Raw genomic sequence first — 24838 nt, forward strand, 5'->3', positions numbered from 1 at the left:
GTTTGGAAATCTCCCCATTTCAATTATTATTTTGAAGAGATTAGTAAATCCAGCAAAAGGGATGTGCCATCTGGTTACTCACTCTTTATAGAACAAACAGGTTGAAGTTTTCATTATAATAAGGATATTTTTGAGTTGGAGCACAACTGGCATTCCCTTCTTTCACCTTACAATTCAATTACTCTCTTAAAACCCCAAATATTTGTCTCAAGGGACACAATCAGTCATGACATGTGAACACACAAACTCACTGGCTTCTCTACCAGTATATACAGCACAGGAGAAACCTGGCTGCAAATCCAAGTTGCCTCTGAAGCATCAACAAACACCAGTGCTTCAGGAGGAAATTCAGCCCCAGTATCAGCAGGTTTATACATGCTGGATGATTTGCTTAATTAAGAGACAAGTATTTGTTTAGCACTACAGAGGAAAGTGGAGAGGAGAGGAAGACACCTAGGACCCAACCTTTCTCACTCATCATGAGGAGCAAGACTGCAGGTTAGGATGTTTGTAAACAACTGAGGACTGGTAGGAAGCCAACTTCTACCTAATAACAAGGAGAGTGAGCTGGTATCCACTCCTCATCCTGCTGATTACCCTAGGGCTACATAACGTGGCAGCACCTAGCATGGCCCAGGAAGACCTCTCCCTTTCTCAACTCTGTGGGAAGAAGACCAGGTGAAGTAGGTTTTAACTCCCAAAGCATGCATTTGACAGTCTTTGGGGAATGAAAACAACATGAAAAGGAGCGGGAAGGGTTTGGCAGATAAACACCATCCCATTTTATCATTCGCAGGTACGCCAGTGTGGTTAGTACAGGGAGACGAGGCTCAGAGCCAGTGCTGAGTCAGTCGCAAAACCTCCAGCCTCTACCCCCATTGCTGACACAGGCCGCCTCCTCACCTCAGCTGACTCACACCCTGGCCCTCCCCCCCAATTCCACCGCCACCCCCCCATAAGCCATGTGCTCCCTGTAATGCTGCCTCAGCTAAAGCATCACCCCACCAGAGGAGCCTGTGGAGCCCTCCCTACAGCAGAGATACCAATGCCACCGAGCCCAGGCATGACTGACAGCACACGACGCTACCAAAAAGAGCCACTGTGCTTTTACACAAGTCCTGGAAACATGGTCATTAATAACTTCGGAGTCATTCTCTTGCAGTAAGTTTCCCAACAGGAGTTTTTGGAAGGGAACCTAATCTATTCTAAAACAAGCTTTGAAAGGCCAAGTCCAGGAACAAGGAAAACTAGAGAGGCCAACAGGGACAGAGTTCAAGATAAATTCCTGAAAAACAAATGAAGTTATATGGATCTGTATGCGCATATACCTACAAATGCACACACGTAGGTATTTATACACACAGCACTCAAAATTTCTTCGCTCAAGTTTATTTACTTGCTTTACGCTAACTTTCTTTAGTTCAGCCTGGAAACCACAGCTCAGACTGTACAAGCCCCCCTCCCAGGAACTGTGCCCAAGGTGGGCTCTACAATAGAGACAATGCTCAGAAGACCAAAGCTGTGACCAGGAATTTGCCACTGCCACCCTTCCAATGCGCAACACCATCACCTGAAACTCCAGAGAGAAATGGCAGCTACCAAGGCAGCTGATAATTACACATTAGCACTTCAAACAAAGTTTCCTTAGTTCTGAAGTGTAAGCACGCATTTTGAAAAAAACAACAGCATACACATTTGAGGGGGAAGACAACACCACATCTGCATGCTCTAGAGAATCAACACCTCCCTCAAGAGTAAATCTGGGATGTTTTCATGTGCAGTGATCTTTATTCTCCTCAAGCATAAATCTATAGTCATGGGAGAGCCAGAATTTCAGGTGTGCAGCATAGGACAGGTCCTACCCTCTGATATGTACACATAAATCTCTCAAACATCAGTGGGAGCCTCACTTATGCATACATGCACATATCTGTATCATTTACACAGGTAAACTGCCAGTAAACCAAGTGCAAGTAAAGGATTGCTCCACACAGAGAGGTTCAAATAAATGTTTATAGAGACACTCACATATGCCTTAAAAAGGCTATTGAATACACTCTGCAATGAAATGGATGAATTCTTGTTCATCATTGCATTAAATACTGCATGTTCAAAAAATCAGAGAGACATTCAAACTGCTAACATGGTGAACAACATGTGTTAAACCTTTTATCTTCAGTTGTCCAGCTGTGCTTCATTCCCTGAAGAAACAATCATTACAGATGCTGAACATGCTACTCTGCATTGATTAGTAAAAGATGAAAATAAGAGAGAAACTTTGCCAGGATCACAAATCTGTGCTCTTTTTCTAGACATATTTGGAAAAAATAAAATAAAATCAGAGTATGATTTCTAGAGTTTTGCCTACTTCGGACAGACTTCTGTTTCTCTCTAATACTGGTGAACTGTGCAAATGCCAGCTGCAGAAACAGCAGTTCTGAACAGTATTCTTTCCCATTTTATAAGTCCATGATGGAAGAAAGTATATGTTTCATACAGATTTAACATACATACAGGTAGACTCCTACAGTTTCAGAAAAAGTTGGTTTCTGCCCCAATTTTGTGCATGTCTTTCTACAGCACTTTGATTTTATTTTGGGGTGGGTTTTTTTTCCTTCTACAAAGAGTTAAAGGGAAAATAATGTCCACAGTAAGGCAACTCTGAAATAGTAGTTTGAACTTCTTGAAAATTGTTCAACTGGTTTTATTCATCCAGCTTAAAATTGTATCATTGTAGAAACTTTAAAAGCCATATTTGGCAATGTTCTTCAAGAGCAGTTAAGACACAGGATCATTGTTATTTAGTTGGAGTGGAATGTTCTGTATGTATAAAACTTGTGTATATTGTAATGAGTAACTTAAGTGTGGCCGAAGAGTTTACAAGCACAAAAATCAACAAGTACACCATTCAGCTCTTAAACAGTGTGCAAAAAAATGAACATTTTTTGGGTGAGGCAGCAGACTCTCAGTTTAAAAAAAAAAGAAAAAAAGAGAGAGACCACGAATACTTCAGATCCCAATTGCATTTTATCTCCTACACAGATTGGGATGATCACAAGAAGCCAGACAGATTGCAAAGCCAAAGAACTGTGAGATGCAGACTCAGCTACAGAGCACATGGCCACGACTTCATATAAAGCCTTGAAGTCATATTTTTTTAAGTTATGCCTACTAGCAATCCTGGCTCTGCTTACAGAACTTAAACTGCAAAAATCCACTTAGCTCATTTTGTGATCCTGCTGTAACAAGTAAGATTTTTACTCTGGGCTGATTGACTGGTCCCCAGGGGACTCCACAGAGGTGAGCACTGGGGACCACTGTCAGGATTCAGCCTGCTAACTTCTGTTTGCCTGCTTCACTACTAAAAATGGTAGTTGGCATGACATGCAAGAAACTTAAAATCCCCAGTTGGACCCAAAGGAAAATCGTGGTAGGTATATTGTAGCCTAATCTCTCTGCACTGGCATTTTGGTTGGACTGCCAGCATTTCTGGGAATTCCTTATCTCTAAGTGGGGCTGTCAGAGTACACCACCACAATGATCAGGGAGTCCATAGACTTCTTGCAACATGCCTCCCCTCATTCATGTTGCAGAGATAGGCTTTCACAGCACACTGTGATTCACGTGTGAGGAATGTTTGGTAGATATCCCCACAGAGCCCGCTGACTGTGGTTGCTGCTTTCCTTTCCAGCAATCTGAAGATTCCGCTCCTTAAATCAGTGATGACACAGTGAAGTGCATGTCTGGGCATGGTCCAGGTTCATAATGAACATCTACAAGTATTTCACAGAATATCTACACACACACCATTCACATACAGACATTCTATATTCATGTGTGATTTGATCACATGTGTGATTTGATCACACGTGCATCATAGACGTGTCCATTAATTTCTGCAAACAACTTAGACCATGCCACTAAAAATAAATCTTTATTCTCAAAGAGTAGTAATACCATACTTTCAACGTTGCGGAAGGTGTTCATTAGCCTCCTGCTCGGCAACTTTGTAAAGCATTACACAGGCTGTATTTTATGTACCAACCGCTTTCCATGTGTCTTCTCACCATATATAAAAATTAATCACTTTTCTTAAGAACTTTGCAGAACCAGGCTCTGGCTTTGTAATGTCACAATTGAGAGAGGACTACTTCATTTTTGTATTTCACATGGGTCTTAAAACCACTTAAAAAAGTGCTGTGAATACTTCCTCAAACTAACCATGGACATTTAGACCCGGGTCTGTATATGTAGGTGAGACACATGTGGAGTATCTCCTATAATTTGTTAATCATCAGACACTTTCTCATTCCTTCCCTTTCCTGTCTGTTTTCATCACAAAGACACTCAATGACATACATTCAAGGACTTTTCAAAAGAACAAAAGGGAGGAAGGAAGCACAGGTCAAAAAGGAAAAAAGGAAAATGAAAAACAGGCTGTCAGGAAAACAGTGCAAATAGCTGTAATGGCACTCTTCATTTTCTAAATAAAACTGTAGTACAGTAAGGACATTTATTACCTTAGAAAATGTTAATAATCATTGGGCGCTTATTAAAAAAGAATAAATAAAACTAGAGGCCTCTATATGTACCGAAAGTAACATGGTGTCCTTCTCCCTAATGCTTTTGAGAAGTTTCAATGCAATGATGCAAACAAGAAGAGACTTTCAACACTGCCTGTCTACTGAGTCCACAAAATAACACCTCAGTGACAGTTTTTTGATTAAGATGTCCTCCACGGCTTGGTGTCTAGTTACCCTGCAGCGTGCCCTCCCTGCTCTGTTCTACCTCTAAATGGTCAAGCAGCTTCTTAAAACTTACCCTTCTTGGGGCAACTTTTCACTGTCACTTGGCAGTAAATAAGTGAATTGCTCTGAGACAAAGCTATTAAAAACACTCTGTGATAGCTAGATGAAACAAGTGGCATGAAGTAGAATATTTTGTACAATGTTGTCAACAAGATTTATATCAGTGTTCAGTGGTTTGCTCTACCAAAATATGGTATTGCATGCTCTGCTGAAGAGAAGATAATTTCCTGTCCTTTCCACAATCAAGCAGACCATCTCCTTCAGTAACTACCACATAGCAATTACCCGCATTCTGCTTGCAGAAAAGCAGTTACAGGAAACTATTTAAATCCATAAGTAGTGCAGGATTTTCTTTTGCTGTTGTTAAGCAACTAGAGCCAATGCTAGGTGACAAAGACAGATCTCCAGACCTCCCCAAGCAGCACTTCCCACAGAACAGTTTAGGAACTGCTGTCGAAACACGTTTGGCCAGCCCCGCTCTCTTACAGGATGTACCAAGCAGCAAACTGAGGAGCCTGCTGTAGATGCTACGATTTGCACCTTGCAAAAACCTGTTTAATAAAGCAAGTAGTTATTGTGAGCCTGGAATAAATGAAGCCTAGTGCCTCATGAGTTTACATCTTATGTGTGATTGACACTGACATCTAAAGAGGGCAAAAAACGTTTCTGCCATGATGGAGGCAGATTGTAAAGCAGGGTGCTTTTAGGATCACTCTTACATGCTGTGTGTTTCCACAAAGCTTGCAGAACAAAAATACCTGAAAATTTGTCAGAATCAGTTGATATCAGCCATAGTTTCCAAAATGTATATTAAAGGGAAGGTTACATGAATGGACATATTGCATATGATGGTAGAAACCTTGCTTCTGTAGAAAAACAAGTTTAAAAGATTCTAAGCTATGAAATCCAAAAGTGAACTCCACTTACCTTAGTGTTCATACAGGATTTTCCGCGTTTATATTCTTTATGACTCGCTCTTTTATCAAGCTTGTTCCACAAAGCTTTGGCCTTCCATGTGGTCACTCTTGACTTCAGTTTGGTGTAGAAGTTTCTATTGTCCAAAGGATCTAATTCAAGTTGGCGAGTGAGAATATTAAAGGCCTGAATGGTACCTTTGCATGTTGACGCTTGTACAAAGTTTTCAAATATCTGGCCAGCTTGACTGTATTTCTCATCATCGTTTTCCCCCATGTTCCGAGAAGTGTTTGACAGGTATTAAACTGGAGCTCTCGTGCTGGGGTACAGGTGATCCACCCTACCAAGTACTTCCAAGCATGTTACTCCTAGAAAAGACAAAGACAGGTCATGTTAAAGCAGGTTCTGCCTAATGAAATCAAACCCACAAACTGCATATCCAATATGAATATAAAAACACAGCATATGGCAACTGGACAACCAGGTACAAAAACTTCATAGTGGCATCCAAGTGTTACAAACAAACAAGACTTGTGCTGTCATGGTATGTACTTCACAAAAACTGTTATAAAACCCCTATAAACTGAAAGCTACTGCTTCTAAAACAACCATCTTCACTGACAGCCTGAGGATTTCTTTAATTTTTATTCAGTGGTAAGTACGAGATAATAGATGAAGGAAAACCAGATGTCCAGATGCTCTTCACAAGCAGAGTTTATTGTCACAGCAAGTACACCTCTGGTAACGTTTTGGTCTTAAGAATTCTTAGAAACCTGCAGCCAAAAGTCAACACTATTTGAGGGAATTTTCCCCCATTGCACAAGCTAGGGCCAAGAGTGCAGCTTAGCCAGAGCAATTTAGAACTGGCACAGTCACTTGCCACAAGCAAATGCACAAAACAGGCTAAGCAGAAACATTATCACACATTACACCAGAACTGAAAAAAAAAAAATCAACAGAAAACAAGTAACCACAGAGCTCCCCTTTTTCTAACTCTCTTGCCAAAATGAGAAAGGGTTTGATGCTTTAGTGCATAGAAAGGAATCTTATCTCCATGTCTCCACATGTTAAACGCTAAAGTTATGTGTTTGGAGTCTTACTTGTCATGTGCTAATGATATAAAGAAATTATGTTTGGCCCACTAAGCCCCATTGGCTTTTCCTAGTAACATGATCGTTGTCAAACTGTGCCTGATATCCCAGATAACTACCCTTACATTCTGTAAAAGCAACGCTATTCTACATTAACTTAAGTTTGAAAGAACTAAAATACTTTTCTTGTGGCACTCCCTTATCCTTCCTTAACCTTGCTCTCAATCTCTAATGGGGAGCGTCTCAGAGTCAGCCAAGGTCCACAGAAAAGATCCAAGTGGCTTTCACATCTTCCAAGAAAATTCTAACAGGTTATGTATGAACTTGTCCTCAGAAGAGGGTCTATGTGGACAAAAGTCCAGATATTTAAGTCATGTATTCTTTCTCTTGTTATTAAAGAATTATCTACCAGTCCAAGAAACCAAAAACTAAATCAATGCTTGCCTAACCTCCCACATAATTAGTTATTTTGCTTGGAACATCATCTGTTGGCTGATAGTTTTAGAATAAATTGTTAGAAAGGCCTTTGAAGTTAGGCTTTTTAATTTAAAACTGTTCACAAACTATTCATTCTCTGCTTCCATTTCCTTCAAAGAAGAAAAGAGAAAACAACCAGTGTATTTAAGTGAAGAGACTTACCGTGTCTATCTTACAATCCTCTAATACAGAAAAATATTACGCAACTTATTAAAGAGATCCCATGGGGAGATACAAGGAAGCATTTGGAATACTTACATTCCCTGGCTGCACTCAAAATAAATAACCTTTGTGTGCATATCATCAGTCTGTTGTTGGTTTGTGGGTAAAATAAATTGGCAATGTTGAGAGTTTGTACATTTTCTTAGACCAAATGTCATGATTAAATATTTGGTGCCAAGAATAAGTCAGGAAATTTTTGTTTTCCCCTCTGAATACTTCATTTATAGTATGCTCTGTGCCCTTTTCTGAAGAGCTTTGTGGCTTTGTGAGGTAAAAGCACAAACATTTTATATGCCCCGACTTCCAGAAGGTCTAATTTGTCAAGAAACTGAGTGCCATGAACTCCCATTGACTCAAAAGGAGTTCAGGAGATCCAGCACCTTTCCAGGTTCAAGTCCTCAGGGATTAATGAGCAAACCAACACTTATATGCCAGGAGAAGGAAGCCTGGCCACCTCTGGTTACCCTGGTATGGGTGCAAGGGGGGCCCAGCATTACCCTCACCAGTCCCAGCTCTGGGAACGCAGAACCACACAGCAGGCTTTGGGTCAGTCTAAAACTGGCCAATAGATCCAGAAGTTCCTGGGGGAAGGGGAAAGGCAGGAGGCTGCCACACTGAGGGGCTGACGTATGTCTGGGCTTAAGCTTCACATATGAGTGCTATTGCAAGGGGAAGGCAACACAGGGCGACCAAAGATAGCACCAGCACACTGTGAGATGCTATAATATGGCTTAAACAGCTTGAGATACAGGCACCCCAGGATTTGAGACCCATTGGAAAAAGAAATTAAAATCAAGGATAAACACTTACTTTACCTGACTTCCATACCCACCTGAGCTATTTTTTATAATAAAAGAAAAATACTTTGGCTTTTCTATCTCAAAATAATTATGAATAGCTGCTCAGGGAGTGGGGAAGTGTCAGTGAAACGTTGCACTTTGGACATTTCAGCTAAGGGAGTGGCAGCCAAATCGGGTTTTCTTAATCGCTATGAACTCAGATTGCTACTGCTTCAGTGCTACCAAAGACTTTGACCGACTTAATAGCTATAAACCAAAACTTCCTCTCCATTGTTTTCATTAGCTCACCACAAGACTGTTATCATGTTCATGTAACACAAATATCCTTAAAAGTTAACTCCAGCATAATTGATAACTAGGTCTAATTGCAAGCTCTTTAATTTAATATCTTTTCTGCTCACAGATAGGAGATTTTTATAGCCTCAGCTGTTTCCATCCAGGAAGGAAGGGAGGCAGGGTGGAGGGGTGGGAAGAGAAAAGCTGAAAGAGTAGAGCCATATCTGAACCAACCAAAGAGGAATAGCAGCACGTGCCAGGGCTGATAACGGTGAGAATACAGAAGAGATGGTCAGCAGAAGCCACTGCAGGCAAAGGGAAGGGCAGAAAGACATTTTTAGCATGATGCTAAACCAGTGGAAGCAGGTGTTGCACACATATGCACACACACACAGCAGGCCTAGGCTTCCTCTGCCTGTCTTGCTTCTTTGGCGAAGAAAGCAGCTGGGAAGGACAACTTCCCCAGCCTTAGAACTTCCCTCCTCCAACACCACAAAGCCAGGATTGAGACTATTCTTTCCGGGCACAAAATCTACTCATGGACTTCCAAAACACTGCTACCTTGTTCACACCAAAAAGCTGTGGAATGGCATCTCAGAAGAGACATTTGCTCACTTATGAAGCATTTCTCCTTGCTGTGCCAGAGGTCATGTTCTCCAAGAAAGCCACATTTTGTGGTCAAAAAGGCAGGATGAGACAGGAGACTTTGGTTACTGGGGTTTCTGGCTTGCTGGAAACACCAGGGTTTTTTTTTTTCTCTTTTTTTTGGCATGAACATTGTGTTGACAGATGACAGAGAGGAAGGAGGTGCTCTAAGTATATGCGGCTCATGGAAAAGCATGTGGTTTTTTCTGAGGAGGCACCAATATTTCACTGCATTATTGTACACAGCTCACTAGAAAATGCAATAAACCGGACAAAAAGTTGAATAGAGTAATTCGTAACTATAATCCAAGTTTCCTGTTCTGTAACTATGTCAAAGACTTAAGAGGCAACACGAACTGCTTACCTGTAGCAGAAAAAAAACACCCCACAAACAAAAAAACCCCGGTGTTTGGGGAAATACTTGAGCTCTTAGAGTGCTACCATTTACCCTTTTTCTTCCTTCACCATCTAGAACACTCTAGGGATGAAATACACATTCAAAAGTCTCATCAAGTCAAGTATTGATGCTGAAACTGCAAACTATGTTTTTCAAAGTGACCATTGAACTTCCTCTGGAAGCACAATCCAAAAATATAATGAAATTTATTTGAAACTTTACTGAAGTGCCACAGAGCCCAATAAAATTTTGGGCTACAGAAAGCAAGAGAATTAGAGAGGAGGAAATAGTCTGGAGAAACAGTTCTTTTAAGTCAAAACTGAAGCATCCATGGGTTAGATTCACAGCTCACAAGAGCTCTCATTTTAGGTCCCACACACGATGTATTACAAGAATTTGGCCTTCCACACAGCTTCCCATGGTATTATAGGAGTCTCTGAAGGGGTCCCAGATGCAAAGTGCAGAGACTGGGAAGAAGAAGGGTTGCATTTGGATGATCTCTTCTGCTGTAGTAAGTTAGCCCAGCCTCCTTTCTGCCTCCCGTCAGGGGCAAATAAGTATGTCAGATAAGAAAATCTGAGAAGTGGTGTTCGTGCCTGGTAGCTACCCAAGGAGAAAGTGAAAATCTTATTACAACTTAAAGGAAAGCAGTGGAAAAGGGACAGGGAGAAAGCAGAAATTAAAGCAGCGGTGCAGGTACAGATGTATACATGTGAACGCAAATGTCTTCTGTTTCAGCTGATATTTCCTGTCCGTGAAACAAGCTCTGTTACTGCAGATCATTTTGAGAATACTGAAAAAAGTGTCTCCACTGTCAGGGTAATTCCGTTAATTATCTCTAGCTAAATGAATGTATGGAGCTGGTTCACATTTGCACATGAAGTCTTTCAGCATAATAGAGCAAGCAATAAAGTTGATATATAGGAGTCATTAAATGAAAATAACTTAAATTTTTGACAGCAGTACCATGTAAATTGCTTGTCAGTGGTGTTTTGAGGTAGTATACTCAAAAGCTAAAGATGTTTTTTGGTTTAGTTGCCCCACTGGAGAGAGAACAAACCTAATTTTAATTCAAACTTGCAGGACCTAAGCCCATCCTTAGCCTCGTAATGCTTCGATTCTAATATTTGAGAACATGCTCCTCGGGGAGATCGGAAAAGAATTAAATTCCTTGCATTTCAATACTACTAATCCTGATTCCATTTTCAGTACAGCTCTAATTCTGCCATGTTTACAGAGAATAAATTCTTTTATTGAGACTTCAGTCTGGCACACAGGATACAATACATCTATTGTTTGCTTAAGGTTAGAAATATCAACAGAAATAAAAGACTGGATTCTGCAGCATGTGTAATAATCATTTACTTTGGCCCTTCCTCTTCACCAGTAGTAAAAGTATTTCTGCTGTCTCTTCCCTGACATAAGTGTCTAAAATCTTAATACCATTAAAATAAGTGAAATTTGCAAGTGAGATTGGCTGCGTTACAGGACCTTCTAGGTTTTTCAACTTAGTTTCTACTCACATTAGGCACTGTTTTCATAGTGACCATTGTAAATATAAATATTTCTATCTGGAGGAAACATAGGGGTTTCGTGGTGTGGGTTTTTTGCATGTTTTCCTAGAAGTGACATAAAAGAAAAAAAAATTTAAATGTGATTCTGGTAACAACTGAAGCTCTCCCTTCCTTTGCTTTTAAAAGTAGTTAAAAAACACAAGAGCACATTTGCCTAAAATACTTGTTTTCTATTTGTCACCAATAAAACCTATATTTCTTAAGATGCACAATCCTAACAGCAACATCAATGAACAGAAATCGCTTCTGAACAAAGCCTTGCAAACAGTCCCTTTATAAACAGCCAGATTACTCTTCTGTATTTTTATAAAAAGCTGACTTCCACAGAACTCCTGCAAAATAACTTTTCAGGCCAAGTATGGAATTCAAAACAGTTCCTACTGAGACACTCTGTGCCTATGAACTTACAAGGTTACCGTACATGCTATCAGCTTGTTTTGCCAAAGTTATATGAGACATTTCAAACATAAGCCTTCCAACAAGTGCTGCTCTGCCAATTTAACCTGCTACATCTGGAATCACCCTACAATAAAATATAGCTGGAAGCATGTACATGAGTACACTAACAGTTTACAGTGAATATTTTAGATATATTCACAGGAAGGAAAAAATAAAATCCTACGGATAGCTCATTGTATCTACCACACAGACTATTTCACATTCCACACATTTTAAAGTCAAAAGCTTTAAAAATATTCCAGTTTGTTTCTTGATGTTATTGGTCTGTGCTTTTCAGTTTTACTGCGGAAATACACTAAGACACTGACAAGTAAAATGAGATCAACCGCATAAGCCAGCAGTTTGCCTATGTCTCCATTCATGCACACATACAGCGCTGGTGTGGGTAAAGCAGGGATGGGATGCTGCCCAAGGATCCACATGCATAAACCCCAGAGATGGGGGCTCAAACATCTGCCCCTGCCACAGCTGCCAGCAGGCCCAAGGCATGCTGTGCTAGCTTTGCCTTATGGCTGCTCTTGCAACCCAGATTTCAGATAACACAGAACAGAAAACTGGCAATGACAGGGTTCACACCATCCTGCCGCCTGCACAGGAAGCCCTGCCCTGTGAGCATCACTGACACCCCTGGATGCTCATTTTGCAAAGCACAGGCACAAGTATTTCAAATGAATGACAATACATAGTTTTCCAGGCGTCTGTATGCAGCATATACTTAAACTACCATCAGAGCAATACTGATTCATTTCTGAGCAGTTGTAAAATAAAGACATTTTCCTTTTTTAAAGTAATGGTGTTGTACCTTTACCACTGGAAATTGTAACTCTAAACTTTTAAGGCCAGTGTTTTTAAGGAAAAATCTCTCTAGCCCAATTATTATTCTGTGCAGGTTACAGTGGGTATTTAAAACTTATTATTTCTAACAAGGGTGTTAAAAGCTCTATTAGATATTAGAAAGTCCCAAGTTTCCTTATAGTCTGCAGCTTCGAAGCTACCTGTAGACGAGTAGGCCACAGTCATTAGGGGTTAATGTTACATATAAACAAGATATTAAAACCTGACTCTTGTTTAGACTGGTTACAAGAAAGAACATTTTTCAGCTCTGTTAAAGTAGATTAGAAGCACAATATAAACAACACTAGAAAGTTTATGCTGATGTTTTCCTAGGTTAGGATCACAAGAGCAAAGGAAAAAAAAGTATACCATAATGATAACATCAACCAGCAAGTAAGTACTTTTTAAGAAAAGGCACCTGTTATTTAAGTTAGAAAGATGTTATGAAAATACTGTCAGTGAAAACAAAAGGGCCAACTTTAAGCTCTTTGAAAATCCTGCCTTGCTTTTCCTATAGTGACACTTGCAATTTCAAGCTCACAAACTGGAACAGCAGAGATATAAAAGTTAATCACAGAACAGGCAGCGAGTTGGTTGTTTTTTGATCAGCATTAGATTTTCTACTTTAATAGGATGTTAGGACATTGGGCCAGACTAATTCAGAGAGCAAGTAATATCCTATTTACAATTACCAAAATCACATCCAGCAAAGAGGCAGCAGGGAGGGTGCATCAAGCAGGGGTGGACGACATGAGAAGATGATGGAGAGGAAGCTCAGCACCACTCCTGCCTGGCTGCCAGCAGGAGCTTTGACATCCCACTCCCTTCTCACTGTCCTGCATCCTCCTCTCTGCTCCACACCCCAGGTCACAGGGAAAACTTAGCTGGCATAACTGTGGCTGTGAGGAACATGAAAAAAATGCATACCCACTAGCTGACAGAGCCATGTCAGCAAAATCCCTGGTATAGATGCAGCTATACCAACAAAATTGAGCCACATTTGGCAGCAGCAGTTCCTCTAGTACAGCTTTCCCTTTGTATGCATGGGGACATAATTATGGAGGTAAATACACCATGAAAAAAGAACAAATGCATGAACCAGGAAAAAGCAGACTCTCCTAGTCAGCAATCATAGGAATAATGTTGATTCATGACACTTTGCGAATAGGGATAATCCAGAAGGATGGAGCGGCAAGACAGGCTGTGAACTGACACAGCAACGTGAGCCTGCCAAGGCCTCTGGCAGTGCCACCACATTTCCAGGCAGCTGGAGGCCCCCCGCAGGGACCACGGGGTAACCAGGGCCACCGGTACCGGTGCCTTGTGCTCTTTCCAGCTGGGAGCCACCCTATGCCCAGATAGAGCCTGTTCCCCCGCTGCGGCCGCTCTTGACCCAGAGGGGCTATGGAGCAGAGAACCGTGGCCAGCACTGCTGCTACTCAAACTGAAAACTACCCAAAGACATCAGCTGGAGACACCAGAAAGTGCCTTGCAGTGAGGGACCAGAGAACAGAGAATACCAAAATAGACCGTCTTTTTCCCGTCAGGATTTCTGTGAGAAAGGAAATTAATATTTGTTTGAAATTTTTTAAGCAAAAATATGAAATTATGGCTGTACTGAAGTAAACTGCCCAGGATGTGTCTGTGGGGAAGAAAAAGAACAGCACCAGTGTTAGCTTTCACAGAATACTCTGTAGAACTTTTGGCATGTAGGTTTCAGATTATCTTTCCAAGAGTGGATTTCTGGTTACATGTCTTCTCTCCAGTATGTTTCCCTCTCGTTATTTGGGCTGTGGCAATTACCCAAGAACTGAACGGGTGGAATAAACAGCCAGCACGAGGGCTGCAAGACCCCAAGGGCTTCAGGTCACAGTAATTCACTTGGCAGAGCTCATGATGGCCCTCATCTGTAGACATCAGACTTCCAGATCAGTAACCAGGATTAATCCACTGAAAACACAGACGGTACCGCGTTGCCAGTATCAAAGAAATAAAACATTCTGGGCAATATTTCATATGCATATACACATGCTTTTAGGAATCAACACATTCCACTGTTATGATTTTTTTAATGCAAGCTAGCACACGATACTTCCTGAGGCTTACTGGGGTATTAATGTTATTAGTCACACTGAAATCCATGGGAACCACAAATAAGTTAAAGGAAGAGAAAAGGAATATTTTAAAAAAAAAAAAAACCAACAGTTTTGAGTCATGAATGATGGGCTCCTTTGTCAGAGTAATGTCAATTCACTGTCAAAAACCAGCCATTAAGTGACAGTGGAGAACTGTGAAGCCGCAACCAGACAAGTCAGCCAGAGGGTGGTGGAAAACCAGAAAATTTAGGTTAAACATCTAACTCTGCTCCAGGGAACATTTACATGGGAAGACAAAAAGAAAGCTACAGGGATTGCTTTATATCTGTTTCCCTTTTTTTTTTTTTTTTTTTTTTGTCCTTGTAAACTGGACCCATAGTTACCAGAAGAAACTAGAAAAAATTGCTGCTGACAGTATTTTTGGAAGAAAACGTGCAGCACAATTTCTACCCTCTCTCAGCCTTGACTTCCCAAAAAATGAAGAAAAACAACCCAAAAAAAGATTCCCGGAGAGTTACAAAAACATCATCCATTTCTGCTGCAGAAAAATCCTCTCAAACAACAAAATAAATCTTGAAACATTAGTTTTGGGAAATCCATTAAAAAAAAACCCAAAACAAACAAACCAACAGTTGGAACACCATTAACCAATAATAGGAGAGATGACAAACACATCACTGTTTTCACAAGGCAAGCTGAGGTATAGTCAAAATTCAATTGTGATTCATCTTTTCCAGCACAGAAAAGTTTACTAGAAAATGTGAAACACCAAAAAAAGCACTTCTTAATAGTAATTGCTCATCACACAGGCTGGTTCTAAAAGCCTGAGTTTTAAACCCTCTACGTCAGACCTGTCAACAACATTGAAGTTCAGAGGTGGATGCGCCTTCTCACATTAAAGTCTTTATGCAACACTGGCCATTTGCTTCCATGAGGCAAAATGACCTATGCTTAAATATGTAGAAGATGTTACCATCAGGCTTTTCATTAGTCATTCTTTCATCTGGAAAATTTATTTTTCCACATACCTGTATTTCACTGTAAGCAGCAGACACTGCAGGAATGCAGGCAATTCTAAAGTGCCAAGGCAAAGAACCATGTGCATTTTTCTAAGAACTTACTTTTCTCACTGTCATCTAGTCCTAATATTTGCTTTACTACATAGAAGATTCAAAATTTCTTAAAGAAAATTGCTATGGCCATGGCCAACATTAACACATACATATCTGAAAGTCCACAATAGCAGTGCTTTTAGGGAGTTGAGCATGTGTTAGTGCAAAAACATCACTGCTATGTTAGACATACCAAGAACATTTTAAGACACTGCTACCATTTCATTCCCATATACTAACATGAGTTTACATGTAACAGCTACGGCTGTTTGGGAATCCTGAAATGATGCCATGTGGTGACTACATGTTGCTTACTTGAACATAAAGTTTGCAGTACCAGAATAGATTAAAAGGCACCACATTTCTTTCAGCTGTGTCTTTCTGCAACTGCAGGAAGGGAAGCTGCTTCAGCGCCTCAACTCTCAAACAGTCTGTAATTTTCAGATAGAGAAAGGATGAACTAGTTCTGGGTTTTAGAGCGCCTGGTACAACGAAGTCCTGTTTAGAGCTGGCTTTGTTAAAGAAAACAACAATTTAGGAAAGTAAGTGGTTTACAGAAACATCTTGGGTCAATTTGGTTTTGCTTTAGCATAGCCCAGCCTCCACCACCCATTTGGATGCCCGCCGGCCAGTGCCTTAGTGCTGCCAGACCCCCAGGGCCACGCTAGGGAAGCCGTGGGTTGGCTGTGCCCTCACCCCAGCTGCCACATGCTGCCCATGGCCCCTGCGTGGTCCCTGTGGCTGAGCTCACACAGCCCAACACCCCAGCACTGTGCTCATCCCTCACCGTGCCAGCACTGGGAAGAGCAGGAACTGGTGAAAGGGAACTGTCAGGATACTGAAAGTTTTTACTCAACTTCTGATCGGAAGAAAACTCAAATTCCATTCATCCAATGTACTTACATAAAGCAAACTAAGTGAAAACATGAAGATGTGTTCCTTTATTACAGTTCCTTCATATGTAGTTCGAACAATTTTAATATCCACAGCTTACAGAGATGAAGAAGGAAAACAGAGAATTGACTATCAGAAAAAGGATGAAGAGAAAGATTTGTGGATGCAAGCTATTCACAAAGGAAATATTGTTAAGTTTTCCACTTTACAAATATGATTTAAAAAAAAAAAAGCTGCTTTACTGTGCCCAAGACCTTGTATTATCTTGGATTTCTCCCAGTTCTATATCAGCACAAGTTTCTCCCTCTGTTTTGCATACAGCTAAACAGTACTGGTTTTATTTCACTGAAATGTGCAACCAGATCTTTATCTACACCTCAGTTATCAAGCTTTAGTTTACTTGGAATAGAGAGTTAGCTAATGCCCTAATACAGTGGCTGTATTACCACTGTGACTAAATATCAATGCAGCCAGTGCCCCAAAAGCTATATGCACAAAACAGCATAGGCTTTGTTGCAGCATCTCTCAAAAGCGGGATGTCCTTGGAGCTCATGACATGGGGCCCTGAGTGGTCATAAACCCATGATAACAGTGCAACTCAAGTAAAGGCTGGTTCTGTGCTTTCTCAGCTATTTCATTACAGACCTTAGCAATCTGCATGTGGCACTTCGCTCTGCCATTGCCAAGCTGAGCCTGACTTTTGGCCTAGGTGTCAGCACCGTGATGGCTGGTGATGGACAAACAGACAGAGGCAGAAGGATTTGTGTTGGGACCTGGACATCTGTGTTTGGACCAAACCGCATCCTGGCACTGCCTCCATCACAGCACAATGACAGATGCTGGTTCAGGATGAGCAGTTGAAGGACCCTCATGCTCCATTCACTCCTCTGCTGCAAAGAAAACCCAAAGTGGCAGAACACCACTAAAGATCATGTAGTACTTCTCAGCCTTGTAAAGCACTGGGGTGGGGGCAGAGAAAAGAAAAAAAAAGTATTTCAAAGGTACCATTGTACAGTTTTTCCTCCTCAGCTTTTATTTCCAGCTCAGACTTCTTTTTTCTTAAAGACACATGATTTTTTTTTTTCTCCACCCAAACAGTTGCTTGGAACTGCTACTCCAATTACCAAAGCAAATAAACAAGTGATACACTACACAAAGCAAAGAAAAACAGTGATATTTTCTGAAGTAAAAGCTGAATTACGATGCATTTAAATTGCAGTATTTCCCCTTTCAATTTTGAACTGAAGTTAAAAACAGGTTCTTCAGTACATGCTGCACCCACAGGCATGTGATCACAATTGAGTTTCAGGTATTGTGCAGTTATTGTATGGAGAGAAGAAAAAAAATGAAGGAGAAAAAGGCTTACACCAGAAATTTTGGACAGTTAGCACACCAGGTCCAAACAGATAAAATTTGTGTAGTATGAGCTCAACCCCGTGGGAAGAAAAAAAAAAAAATAAAAGGCGAGTCAACATACAAACTAAACCTCAGATGAAATAATCTGGTGAGGAAGAAGTATAGCACAAGTTTATAGCATATTTATATCAGCTCTGGAAGCAAAATTTTCAAGCAGCAGCGCTTCCTTTTTCATGCAAGTCACAGGACAGCCAGATAATACTTAAAACAAACTCAAACCAGCAGCCAAAGAAAAAAAAATGACAGAAAAGGCACAGTACCATAAAAAAAATTCATATGCGAGTCAAAACATTTCCATAATGCATTTCTAAATCAGAAATCCTGACTTAGAAATCAGAAAGGGAGCCGGGGGTGACTGCAACAGTCACAGAATCAGCCCAGTTCTTCAAGGTACAACACGAGAGTTTTTACCCCCACCCTCATTCCTGCCAAGCACAGATCACCATGAAATAGATTAAGTTCAAATAGTCCAGAATCTCCCCTGTGTGTAGCACAGATTATCACAGCAAAGGCTTTGAACATCAATGTCTATTTGGTGCCTGGTGCAGTTAGGCAGGGTGAGGGCTGTCAGATCTTGTGTTTCTATCAAAACCAGACTGAGCATGACTTTTTCACTGATGCTATCAACTTCAGGGAATTCCTTTCAAAGGAGGTCCATCAGACATACCACTGTCTGCATCTAGGGAAAATGGGCTTCTATCCAGCCAGATTAACCTGCTACCTTAAAATGCCACATTTAAAACCACACACACATCTCCAAGGATATATTACACTCATTTGGCTTGTGAGCACATACCTCAGGGCTCCTGCCACCACTAACGATGTGGAGCCTTTCATGAAAAACTCTTTTGTTGTATTTCATATGACAGCTTATTTGTGCTCCACGATCCAAAGCCTTCCTCGCCCCACAACATATAGCTGGGATTCTTCCACCTCCACCCATTGCTGACCACCCATCCTGCCACTGAACATGACCAGCACGCTGCCTCTGGGGGAGCAACACCAGCACACAGAAAAATTCAGAAGCCTTACTAGCAGAGTGTTTGCTTACCAGATGTCCTAGTGCAGCAAGTCAACAACATTCAGAACATTTTATTCATAGCTTTCTGATTGACATGATAGGATTCTTCAATTAATAGTTTATTTTTTTCACTGCAACAAAAGATGCCATAAAAGGAGACTAAAAAGAGGTGTAAGAGGTGTAGAGGTGTAAGTTACAGATGCTGAGTTACACGAGTGGCCACTACAGTCTCTTCTGTTGCTGCCCATAAGATGTGCACATGAAATGGTGCTTTGAATATATAAACTGGATCTAAGGGAGATTACCAGAAAAAAAGAGCAGAAGGCAGCACTTCACTGGATTCCTAATATCTAGCGTATCAACTAATTATGAATCAACTTTTTGCAGAGCATATTTCCCCAAGGCATCTTGGCAGGCAGCGTATGGTAATGCATGAACAGTTCACCTTGGTATTTTCAGGTCAGACTATATCCTAACTGACTCAGTGCAACATCAGGCAGAAAGCACCCTTCCTTTCTAAAAACAGAAGCTGACAGCTTTGCACAGGCCTCTTACAGCCCATCTTCTTGCAGCTGGGGCAGCTGCACTTACGTTATTACTCCTTTTACCTCGTGGCAGACCTTTACTGGCAGGGCCACTCCAGAGTAACCAGGTCTCATAGCGCTCCGGCAGAGGTCTATTAATCATCAGCAGGTCAAAAGGTCAGATTAGTAAATCTGCTTAAGGCGTATGCCTGACAGGCAGGGGCAAGGATTTCAACCAAGGACATTCAGCGCAGCCACTGCTAACGTGACTCCTCTTCCCTGGATCTACAAAATGCCCAAGCAAGCCGAAGTGCACTGCACTTGCAGGCACTACCTTCCCTGAGCAGTCTGTCCAGGCTCTGACAGCCTGCTGTAACTTTACAGGCACAGATACTTCACGTGTTAAGAAGTACAATAAATCCAACATGTTTATATTTCCAAGACAGAAGACCCAGATCATTAGCAACAGTTACCAACACAATTACCAAAGTTCTCAAATGGATTTCTCTGCATTACTGCCCACATCCTATTTTTCTGATCCCTATGAGGCTGCACACCAGGGCATCTCACAACTTAAAGTTGAAAATTTTACTGCTAGAATTGTAATCAAAAGCAACAGAAACATAAGCTAGAATATAGGCTTAGAGGAGAGGGAAAAAAAGGTAAAGTAAAAACACAACCTGAATGAGCAACTAATACACAATTTTGGTGGAAGAAAGAAGAAAGAACCTTTGGCTCAAGTCTCACTGCCACTTGACACTGTCTTACAGAAGTTCACAACAGTTTTGTGACACTGACCAAAACATTCAGGTCACAGTACCTTGAGTGAGATTTTTTGAACGTGCTATACAAGCAAAAAGTTCAGCTGTTTCCACCTCTCCTTAGCATTGGCAAGGTTATCATTACACTGTGTCACTGCTGTAAACCAAATCCAGTCATCTACAATTGCACCACTGAGAAGATGGCTCTGTTGAAAACAGGGGAGGGACTGCATCTGCTGGGGTGTGCCAAGCGAAACTCATCAGCATCACAGCACATGACTAAGCATGTATTCGGGTATGTCAATACTCAACCACTCATTTGAAAATAAAGGTAATTTCTTCTATCTCCCCCCTCCCACTGATCTGTAAATACAGGTAAAGACAGAACATTGCAAATAAAGTTTAAGAAGTCTTAACAAGAAAAAAGCAACACACCACAAGACATGAAACAAGTGTTCACACAGGACAATGACTGTTAATATTCTATTCAAGATTAAATGGATTGGATAAGGAATACTAGAAATTTGGATCCTTTTTCAAAAAATAAAAAGGTGACTGCAAATACACTTGACAGACTATTCATGTGAATACAGGACTGCAAGGTAAATAAATAATTAATGTAAATGTTGCCTTTTTTGCTTAATTCTAATTGTGGAGGTAATACTTATGTTGTCTATATTAGTTTCTAATGACTAGGTCCAGAACAACCAATTAATTTTAATTTTAAATTCCCCAGACCTGGCAGAAAAGAGAAAAGCTCTCTCTTCTGGTTATCTTCACCCAAGAAAGCAGAATAATCCTTAAAATCCTAATGAAATCATAAGTCAAAGGAAGAAAACACTGTTTGGCTTCACCTTCTCCTCCAAAATTAAAAAACATATTAATTTCAGCCCTGTATCTGGCATAATATCCCAGCAAAATATTAGACAACAGACAAAACTCATAGGGAAAGTAAAAAACTTGGATTCAAAACATAAGCTGCTTCTCAGCATGACAAAGGTGTATTTTTCTTATTAGAGAAACAGTCATTAAAATTAAATGTAATGAAGGCTTCCATGAACTCATCAGAAGTGCTGATCACAACCCCACAAAGTCTGTTGATACCTAGTGGGGAAGTCAAACAAAGTAATGAAGTAAGCTTGCATTTTACTTTTTAGAAGTACCAGTAATTCTCTCTCACACATTTTCAATAAATTTTGCACATGTGTTGGCATATTGGCTGCACAACAGCCAGTTAGGCAGATAGACAAGGAAAACCTTGCCATTCTTTGCTTCTCTGTATGTTACTTCAGTAGAGCAAATAAAACTGAAAAGTAGTGGTTCACAGTCTCTTTGTGCTCTAGAACTATTAGAGTAAAACACTTGTGATGTATCTACATCATTATTTACTTCTAAATTAGATCTTGTATGCAAATGCAGACTTGCTATACTATATATGCCATTCCTTTAGTTATCTTAGAAATCAGTGAACTAAGAGACAAATAATTATACAGCTATTTTCCAGAAGCCAGTGTTTACAGTTCTATTGGCTCGAGATTTCAAATGAGCCAGATTGCCTTACAAACTTGTATCCTATTAAGTTCTGGGTCAGTTATGTCTTGTTGAATGTTTTACTTCTCAAAGAACCCACAAAGCTTTACCTCAAAGAGCAGAGTTTCATATTGACATTGCTTTGTAGAGCTACCTGCTTTACCTGACCATCAGAAGGATGCATATAAATGCTCCGTTAGAAAAAGCTGAGTCAAGAAACTCTGTCAGTGTTTAGTCATTTGAGTCATTTTATTGAATGTCAGGCTGAACCTTGGACTTACCTTTGTAAGAGGAAAGTATTGTGAACAACGTGCAAGAATGCCTCACCTTGTTCTGAAATAGCCATGTAATTCCTTTTGTTCTCTATTAATGCATGATGAACATACAATAAATGGGGGACAAACATTTTGACTCTGTAACTGAGCTTGAAGATGCTTCTATGCACAAGTTACTAATAACACCAATCCATTCGCTGTCAGCAGCTAAAGAAATACCTATATACAGGCTCAGTGGTATATATTTAAAATGCATGCATAAAGAAGGCCTTAAGACGTTATCAAGCTTCTGAATTTGTCATGAAATAGCAGTAGAAATATTGCTGGAGCCCTCTACCTGCATGCATTCAGGAAACAATCACAGCTTCTTCCTCAGTAAAAAAGAAAATGGAGAGAAAGAATATAACCCCCCCCTCAGCATTTTTGCATAGGCAAGTGTAAGATAAAGGCGTTGTGTATCTCCTTTCCCACATAAATACACAGAGGAAAACTCCCCATTGTGGAGCTTCATTCCCAGATGACAAGGCAAGCCAGACAGAAACCATCTTCTCTGAGCAAGGGGCCAGCATCTACCTCTGCCACCTACACCCAGGCCTCTGCCCAGCTCCTGGTGCACAGCACAGATCCTCCTTCCCATGCCAGCACCTGCTGCTTTGCACCTCCCAAAGCCATCTCCCTCACAGGCCCAGGATACCTTAAGCACAAAAGCAAAAGTATTGAGGCACAAAACTGCCCGAGGTCAGCATTCCCCCAAGTCCACCTCCAAGGGAGAAGTGATGCTTCCACAGGAATAAAGCCATTCCCCTCTGTACGCTATTCTACGTTTATCTTGAAAATTGGTATGTGAAGTATTCACTAAAATTACCCCACAGAGGATACTAAAGGCAATGTTTTCCCCCTCAACATGCACAAAGCAGGTTGGCCTAGTGTATATTAACCTATTTTCCTGTCCACTTATCTAAGCATCAAAGTTACAAATAAGATGCAGCTGACCTGTAGCACTGGTTGTGTCTTACTGCACCGTACACAGTAGCTCTGCAGTATGTGCTGGGGAGTATTACATTACTCATCACCTCTCTGCTGCACTTTCAGCTCAGATACCTATTCCCAAATATATACCAGGTACCAGGACAAGACCCAGTGCTTCATTAAATATTTGGCACATTGTCTCAAATTACCTTTGACACACAGGGTTATTTATACATCACAGCACATTGCATGCCTCTGCGACAAGATAGCATCACACAATACCGTATGTCAGGAATGCAGGCAACAGATTTAAACCAATCCCCACTTCAAGACCCTTTTACTAGGAAGCAGGTCACCAACTGAGTAATATCCGTTTTATGCACTGAAAAATATATGCTATTCATTTCCAGGAAATAAAGTCAACCACCCTAATCCTACTTCCTTCTCACATACACCCCCCATCAGAACAACTGAAAGACAGTGTCTTAACAGGTTTGCTGTTGGGATGTATTTTGGTTTTTATGTAAGTCGTACTCTCCATAATGCATTTGTTAGGACACCGAATATTGACTTGGTGCAAGGGCAGAGTTTCAGAGAGTAATTACAGCAAAGGGTATATTATTCAGTATCCACTGAACTCCACTTTGAATATGCACCAATAGCTCATATTTATGGAGCTTGTTTCCAAGCCTTAAACATGCACATTTCTGATATTCATACAACCACATTAATGTTCTGAACACAAATACAGAGGAGTGTCAGCTGTTACTTTTAAAAAATCTATAGATAGAAATGGGAGGAACCTACACTCTACATTCATCCTATGAAGCAAAACTGAAATCAGAAAAATCGCTCCAGGCTTCAATATTCTTCTGTTCCTACAGCTGTGCAATTACTTAATTTTCTGAACTGATAGAAACAGTTGGCTGCATAGGTGGCAGCCATAGGAATTTGTAGCACCTTGAATTTGAACCCCTGTGAAAGAGGAAAACCAAATACTGAGCAGAAGGCTAGGAGTCTGGATCTGAAAGAGAACTCATTCACATAAATTATCCAAACCCAAATATCACATTCCATCAGCTGTTCCTTCAGTCCAGCTAGGATGGAAGTGAGACCTGGAGAAGTCAGTTCTATTCTCAGGATGCTCACTCCTTTACAGCCTCCAACAGGAGAAGAGCAATGGTGATTCAAGCATACAAGTACATACCGTGCCAGATCCACAGCTGGAGTAAAACAGCGATGACAAGATTTTTAATGAATAAATAGAAATCACCACTGACTACACGCTACGATGAAGTCAAGCCCAAGTACTTCCCACAACACAAGCCCTGAGTTTTCTACTAATCAGCTCAGACTGCTAGTTAAAATTATTCCCCAGCTCAACACAAGGTGACACAGCACAATGAAAATCCATAATAAACAGCCTGATCACAAGCATATACAATAGATGATCCCGTACAAAAGAAAGCTGATCTCATGGGCAAGCAGAAACCAAAAACTACCCGGTATCTTGCAAAGTTCATTAAGGCTAACGTTTAACCAGAGGGGGTTTGCAGCTGGAAAGGGTGTCCGCAGAGAACACTGTGCTGCGTTATGAATTTCTCCCTTGCTTTTAGCAACTGCCTTCGGAGACTGCATTTGTTTCTCTAAATCCTTCTGTGCTGCTCCCTGTGAGCTCAAGTTTAGAGGCCAAGGGTACTGGAGATCCCTAACACCACTAACAGATGGGACTCACCTCAGCC

General features: G+C 40.8%; 1 protein-coding gene across 6 annotated transcripts in view; it reads right to left on the reverse strand.

Moving 5' to 3' along the window:
• Positions 1-24838, reverse strand: part of MICAL2 (microtubule associated monooxygenase, calponin and LIM domain containing 2) — a 133039-nt gene that overhangs the window by 102696 nt on the left and 5505 nt on the right. For all 6 annotated transcript variants that reach the window (XM_055722141.1, XM_055722136.1, XM_055722138.1 and 3 more), the window contains exon 2: positions 5736-6091. In XM_055722141.1, the coding sequence (XP_055578116.1) occupies positions 5736-5999 (264 nt within the window). In that variant the 5' untranslated portion in view covers positions 6000-6091. The remainder of the gene's footprint in view (positions 1-5735; positions 6092-24838) is intronic.

The sequence above is a fragment of the Falco cherrug genome, chromosome 10 (assembly GCF_023634085.1).
Source record: "Falco cherrug isolate bFalChe1 chromosome 10, bFalChe1.pri, whole genome shotgun sequence".
Classification (NCBI taxonomy): domain Eukaryota; kingdom Metazoa; phylum Chordata; class Aves; order Falconiformes; family Falconidae; genus Falco; species Falco cherrug.